General features: G+C 43.3%; 1 protein-coding gene across 1 annotated transcript in view; it reads left to right on the top strand.

Annotated features, from left to right (window-relative positions):
• The first annotated feature begins 3,977 nt into the window (after positions 1-3,977).
• LOC147087117 (NACHT, LRR and PYD domains-containing protein 3-like) overlaps positions 3,978-7,811 on the top strand; it is a 65,864-nt gene continuing 62,030 nt past the window's right edge. Inside the window, exons 1-2 of the mRNA XM_085978051.1 lie at positions 3,978-4,248; positions 6,106-6,218. Of these exons, the coding sequence (XP_085834177.1) occupies positions 4,115-4,248; positions 6,106-6,218 (247 nt within the window). The 5' untranslated portion in view covers positions 3,978-4,114. The remainder of the gene's footprint in view (positions 4,249-6,105; positions 6,219-7,811) is intronic.

The following is a 7,811-nucleotide window of genomic DNA, read 5'->3' as shown; positions in this document are numbered from 1 at the left end:
CCCCTCCTCCTTTTCAGTCCGACGTCTCCACCAACTTCCTCCTTTCCACCAATTCCTGCGCTCACAAAATTCCTCAGTACTCTTGCGATTCACTTAATTTGCGATCTCCCAGCTCTGTGATTTTGCAAACTACTGCCTCAGATTTCCCTTTTGAGAGTCAAACAAGCTACACCTGCTTAATCAGCTGCAACTCACCGCTTTTCCCACCTAGTCAAGCAATCACTTACAGCTGATAGCTCTAAACTGCGAACTGCCACTGACCATGCAGTTTATTTTATGTTACAATACAAAGCCAAATTCAATATGATGATTACTTACCTAACATACCTTATACCTAGCAGTGAATTCCTCCTCTCCCAATTCCTGCGCTCACAAAATCACTCACTCTGCTTGCTTATTCACTTGGTCTGCAATCTCCCAGCTCTGCCTCCCAGCTCGGTGCTCACGCACTCTTCTATCCCTTTTGGGTCTAACATGGATGACCTCACATTTACCTACAGTAAAATCCATTTGTTACGGTTTTGCCTATTCAATTAATCTATCAATATCTCCATGTAATTTATGCTTCTACCTATAGTGCTTATATTTCCGTCTATCTTTGTGTCATCGGTAGACTTGCCCAAACAACGCTTTGTAATTGATCAAACTGATTTAAAGCAATACCACGGGTACTTTTAACAGTTTTCTTGTTAACTCTAGACTAATGTTTGTAAAGTTCAAATTTATTTTCTACCATGTCAAACTTAACTTGAAGGATTAGGCTTGGATTGTAACTTAACTTTTGTAAAACAAACTTTTTTTGTTTTGGGTCGTCTCAGCCTGTCCACACCAGCGTTTCTAACTTAAATAGTAATTTCGTTTATTTCCCCAATTCTGGGTGAAAATTTTAAATAAAAATTAACATGTTTATTTAAAATGTTTATTTTTACAGATGTTCCCTGTTCGGAGCTCTCCTTCTTGGACTTGGTCATTACTGGAGTTTATCCATCTCACATTTCCTTACAACCGCCTTCCCTTTTCTCTGATGTCTATAAGAGATTGAGGACTATATGAATAGTATAGTGGTCCTTCAGCCGCTGTCACATCAATATGCCATAAACCGTTGAATGTGATATGCCCCACTATCATATTGAATACTACCCACACGTATAGATACTTTTATCCTGAGTCCTGCTTTGTTACTTTGGTTTGTCGCTGGGTGTAGTAGTCTACCTCCTTCCCCAGAGCAAATTCACCATTGAGTTCTTGATGGCTGTGTTTCGATTTCAGTCCCGTTTCGATGCCCCTGTTTTTCAAACAATCCTTTGCTCAGCTGGCCAATGTTGTATTAAACAGGGTTATGTTTTTTCACTTGAGTAGTAACGAATTCACGCTTCTGGTTATAATCATCTTCTTCTTTAACTTCACCATAAAAAACAATTTACAAGCAGAGTATAGTCAGTTAGTCACACAAAATAGGCGTGGTTCATTTGGTGCCACCTGAACACAGGAAAAAGCTTCAGTTTATGCACTCTTTTCTTATGAAACTGGAGCAGGCATTGCCTAATATGGTAGTCCAGAGACACAAGTCTGCATTTTCTTCAAAATACATCAACCACGTTAGAAGCACATAAAAAATAGTGGCCTTGCTGTGGAAACATCCAAGACAACAAACAGCAGCTGTGGCTGAGTGAAATCCGTCTCTCCCTCTCTCTCTCCAATGGTACCAACTAAATGTTTTCCCGATATCGAATGAACTAAACATGAACCCCTTTCAGAAGCTGAATTAACCGAGTTCCATATACCACCAGCCGAGCATCACATTTGTCACTGCCGGACTTTCTCAGGACTGCAACCTTGGTTAGGTACATTCAAAAATTACTTTCTCTTGGTCATAAGTTCAGGAATCGATCCGTTCTCTGTGAATTCAACAGTGCCCTGCTCCTTTTTCGAAGTCATTAATAATGAAGCAGCCCGTGACAGAGTAATTGAGGACTACAAAATTTTCCAGGCATGTGCTAAAGGTGGCAGGTATTATTTGTGCCACGTCAGTGCCAGGCAATTAACAGATCCAACGGAAAAAGGCACAACACATCGCTCCATCATATTGGGGCAACAGCATAACCTTCTGCCGCCCCATCAACATACTGGAAGTTCCCATTGACCAGAAGGTAAGCGGCACCTGCTTTATCAAAACTGCAGGTGAACGGCAGAGACTGGGAGCTCCACGATACGTGTCTCTCTTCCTGATCTCTTAAAGCCTTTTCGCTAGGCCTCAAGCTAGGAATGTGATGGAATAATCACCACTTGTCTTAAATGGATACACCCGCAACACCACTCATAAAGCTCAGCCTCATCCAGGACAAAACATTCTGCGTTATTCTAAGTCAATAACATCCACCCCGTCCACCGTCAGTAGACTATTGCTGCAGTCTGTTTAATCCACTGCAAATCACCAAGCTTAACTTGACATCACTGCTCAGACCAGCTCTCTCTATCACTGAAAAAGGGAAGAGCAGAACTCTTTTGAGATACCCGCTGCTCCAATGCCCCCTCCAAATCACAGACTATCCTGAATTGGACACATATCATGGTTACTTCATTGTTTGTGAATCAAAATCCTGCGATTGCATTCTGATCACAATCCTAGTAACATCATCACCACAAGGATTGCAGCGGTTTGAAAAAGCCAACCTACTCGAGGCAGCTAAAGAAGACAGATCAAAACCATCGGGTAGATGAGAAACAATGGAATGTATTCAATATGGAGATTTCTGAGCGGAAAGACATGACTGTTGAAGAGAAGCATGATGTGGCTGCTCACCTGGTATGGAAGGAACCATTTCCCTAACCGGTAACTGCATTCGGTGAAGATAATAAGAGAGGGATTCTGTAGGTTATGGGGGATTATGTGCACACTTAGTGTGATGTTGGAGTACATTAAACAGCTTTAATCGGTCCTTGGTTGTGAATGGGGAATTAGACATGAAACAGGATGGAGAGGGAAGCAGGGAAGATAATCAGGTATATAGCAGATGGAAATGGGAGGACAGGGAGGACAGGGACAGAATCAGGAACCGTGCATGAGAAAAGGAAGTTAAAGGGGAGAATTTAGATTATAGCAGGTGGGGGAGGGAAGGACACATCAGGAACAGAATAGGTGTGGAACCAGACATGAAGTGCCAGATGGAGCGGCACAGAGAAGGAGCAATGGGAATCAGGAACAGAGGATTCGGAAAATTTGTTTGAAAGTATTATTATTTAAGTTAAATGCAAATTATAATACGGAAATAAATTTAGTTTTCCGAGTTTCCCGGTCTCACAATGAAATGAATCGACTGCCAGATATGTTTTTAAAAATGAAATTAAAATGTAAGTTTACAGCACTACCAGCAAAAAATAACTGGCCAATGAAAAATACGGTTCGCTTGTTTACTGGACACATTTGCTGAGTCAGTTCCAGTGAACGCAACTCAGAGCCTGATACTCATGGGTGTGACCAACCTGATCAAGACCCTGACTGTTACACATTAACTGGAGACCTGCTCCCGGATTTTATAGTCATTGCTAATAAATAAACGTCAATGGAAAAAAACTTGCGACTGGACTTGTAGCGGGAATTACGGAAATCCATTTCAATTCTTATCAGGATAACATTGTAAATAGCCTGATACCGAAATTAGTAGAGACGGGATCAGAATCAATTACATTTACACAGAGTTAGAATCGGCTCCAAGAAACAGCGAATGCTTGAATGGGAAGGAAATTTCAAGACATTAACTTGTTAACTCAGGGTCTAACCCTTCCCTTCCCTCTGGTGTTTGATCCCAATAAACTAACAGCAATCTTTGTCCCTTGCTATCTCTACTCTTTTATAATCTTACAATAACGAGATTTTATGATGAGGAATGCAATCGACTTCAGGACACGGAACTACATCCGGCTACAGAGCTCGGTTTCCCTGCGGGGTCATTTGAACAACAGCAGAAAGAGCTGGTGGAAATGTATTTTTGTTACCACAAAGAGTCCATGACTTTGGGTAAAACACGAGTAATTCATCAGAAAAATGTGAATAAAACCACGTGCGATTCAGATCGAGCCCTGAACCAGAGAAGAGCGAAAAGGGATTGTACTGATGAGGCCGAAGGTCCTGTTTATGACTGTGATGTGTAACTGTTCTTTACCCAGGGTGTATTCAGTAACCTGCAGAAGACACAACGCTGACTTAGCCAGACTCTCTGGAAACAGAATCAGGATCCGCAGCACAGGGTAAGGAGCCGGAATATACTGAGCACCATTATAGTGTTTAAATATACAGTAGTGGATTCACCGCCGATTGTCAGTGTCATTGTTCAATGGTGTTGAAAAAAGTTGTAGTATCCATAATGCATTAGTCAAGAAAGGAATGTTTTTTCAGACATCAACTTACTGAAAGCAGCGCCACTTTACAGAATATAACTTCAAAATGTAAACCCGCATGCTAAAATTCTACTGCTGTAAACCGTATTTATATATATTTATCGTTTATGACACGGTTAAGGTAAGAAAGGTAGAGGTCGAGACTTTTCACCATAACTCCAAACAATCACCGAAATCCAAAGATTCCAGCCACGGGAGGTTTGCCTTGACTTTATGGATATGACACAGCCCATCATTCTGTTATGTTGTCCAGTAGATGCCAGTGTCAGTTGCTCCAGCATCGGTTGCCCCTATTTTAACTCTTACCATGTCACGTTAACCCTGTGCAAGCTGACCTACACTGGCTTCATGTTCGGCAAAGCCTCGATCTCAAAATGCAAATAATTGTTTTCAAATCCTTATGTGACCTTCCTCCTACCTATCTTTGTAACCTCCTCCAGCCCTACAATCCTCCGAGGTTGCTGCGGTTCTACAATTTTGTCACATTCCCAAATTTCACCAACGGCGGTCGTAGCTTCAGCTGCCTCGTTCCTAAACCTCCCTGCCTCTCTACCTCTCCCCACGCTGAAGCCGCTCCTTAAAACCTACATATTTTGCTAATATTTTGTGAAAATTTGTATCATAACTATATCTGTGTAGAGGGTTAGAGTGTTTTACCGCAATAAAGGCTCTACATAATGCAAGTAGTTGTTATGAAATACGTGGCAATGACGAAAAATAGAAATTCAAACTAATGAGTAGTGAACCTAATGAAATTATCAGTCTGTACTTTGTGTTGTGTTTTCAGGTATCAGTTCCATTTAATCCTGATCCCTTTCAAACTTCTAATTCTATGTCTTTGTAAATGGAGTGCAAGGTATAATTGGAAACTGTGCTCTGAACTAATCGCTAATCCCATTCAGTCAGAAATGTCTGGTTATTGGGGCAATTGAATTTTGAGAGAAAACGAGCAGACTAGAACGTTTAAGACTTTCATCGATTGAACTGAAATTTTCAGAGAATGTTCAGTATCTCAGTATTTTAAAGCATTTCCAGCACTAACTCCCTCCACACTGGTCCCTCCGGAAGAGTCATCACTAAACGCCGCCACCCTGACCCCGGCGGTGCTTTATCAGTGACCCCCACCCCAACCTTACCATGCCGGGCTTTTATTGATCAATGAGAGCACAATCCTGAATGGCCAGTAGTTTATCAATGACTCCCTCCACACATGCCTCACCACCCCGGCACCCACACCCCCTCCACACACACACACACACACACACACACACACACACACACACACTGACCCCTCCGGCGATGTATCAATGACACTCCAACCCTGGCACGCTGGTAGTTTATCACTGACCCCGCCCCACCTTACACAGAGCCCAACCCGTACCGCCAGTGATTCATCAATGATGCTTGGTCCATCGCTTGCTCAGAATATTCGCTACTTTAAGAATGCAGGAGATGGTGGCTGCACGGTAGGAGTAGATTTTACTAAATGGCGCTGCTGTTGAGGAGTTCCATCCAACGGGAGCCCATACCGAGTGTGGAGCTCAGTGGGCCCGATCGATTTTACTGTGTTCTTGTCTGGGACAAACCTGATGTGGATTATTGTTCAAACCATTCAGGCAACTCTCTATTACAGAGCTAACAGTTGCTCCACGGAACGGGTAGGAAACATTCTTTGCATATACGTAATTATCTCTAACCATCCTACAGTATTATAATTATTGCAGAGCATCAGAATCTGGAAGCAACTATCACCACAATGGCTGAAAGTCCAACATCGATGGGGGATGCAACACTTTCAACAAGAAAAAGACAAGACATAGGTAAAATCAGATAAATATTCCAAAGATCAATTCATTCCTTAGCAACGGTCGACATCTGCAGCAAAAACCCGAAGCTCGCGGAGGAAATAGAGCAGTTGATACACTATGTGGAAATAGGTAAGTGTAGAGAAGCACCAAAGTCACAGGTGCAGAGGACCACTGAGTGCTGGAACTGGGAAGACAGACCTGGTGCTGACAAGTGTAAAGTGGATAGAGGCAGGGCGATTTCAACCCAACTCACCGGCAGCAGACCCCACGAGACCTGGTGGAACTCTAGTTTTGCACCCCGCAAAATATTACTCTTCATTGATGTCAACGGAGAGTAAAATCTGGCTCGGTGTAAAACCGGCGGTCCATCAGATCCCGCCAGTTTCCAGTCAGGTGGGCTAGGCTAAAAATTGCCTCAGTAACACTGTTGAGTCAGCAGACGGTATACATAGATACATAGATACATAGAGATAGGAACAGGAGTAGGCCATTCGGCCCTTCGAGCCTGCTCCACCATTCAATGAGATCATGGCTGATCTTACCAGTTCAGTACCCCGTCCCCGCCTTTTCTCCGTAACCCTTAGTCCCCTTAGCCTTCAGAAATATATCCAATTCTCTCTTGAAAATATTTATTGAATTAGTCTTCACAGCCCTCTGTGGCAGGGAATTCCACAGGCTCACCACTCTTTGAGTGAAGAAATTCTTCCTCATCTCTGTTTTAAATGATTTGCCCGCTATTTTTAGACTGTGGCCCCTGGTTCTGTGCTCCCCGGCCATTGGAAACATTCTCTCTGAATTCAGCCTGTCCAGGCCTGCCATAATTTTATATGTTTCGATGAGATCCCCTCTCAATCTTCTAAACTCCAGTGAGTACAAGCCCAAACTATTTAATCTCTCTTCGTAGGTCATTCCCGCCATTCCAGGTATCAGCCTGGTGAATCGCCGTTGCACTCTTTCCATGGCAAGAACATCCTTCCGCAGATGGGGCGACCAAAACTGTACACAATACTCCAGATGCGGTCTCACCAGCACCTTGTACAGCTGTAGTAAGGTATCCCTATTCCTATACTCGAACCCCCTTGATATGAAGGCCAACATACCATTTGCCTTCTTAATCGCCTGTTGCACCTGCATGCTCTCCTTCAGTGACTGGTGCACAAGAACACCCAGGTCCCTCTGCACTTCCCCATCTCCCAATCTATTGCCATTTAGATAATAATCTACCCTCCTGTTTTTACCCCCAAAGTGGATAACCTCTCATTTATCCACATTATAGTGCATCTGCCACGTATCCGCCCATTCCCCCAACCTGTCCAAATCGCACTGTAGCCTCCTGACATCCTCATCAGAGCCCACCCCTCCTCCTAGTTTAGTGTCGTCAGCGAATTTGGAAATATTGCATCCAATTCCCTGATCCAGATCATTTATATATATTGTGAACAGCTGGGGTCCCAGGACAGATCCTTGCGGCACCCCGCTGGTCACTGCCTGCCACTCCGAAAACGAGCCGTTTATTCCAACTCTCTGTTTTCTATCCGCCAGCCAGTTCTCTATCCACGTTAATACTTTGCCCCCAATTCCATGAGCCTTAATTTTGCATGATAA

The sequence above is a fragment of the Somniosus microcephalus genome, unplaced genomic scaffold, assembly GCF_052327205.1.
Source record: "Somniosus microcephalus isolate GS21.2 unplaced genomic scaffold, FLI_Smic_1.0 unresolved_chr6, whole genome shotgun sequence".
Classification (NCBI taxonomy): Eukaryota; Metazoa; Chordata; class Chondrichthyes; order Squaliformes; family Somniosidae; genus Somniosus; species Somniosus microcephalus.
This window is presented reverse-complemented; position numbering and strand designations above follow the sequence as displayed.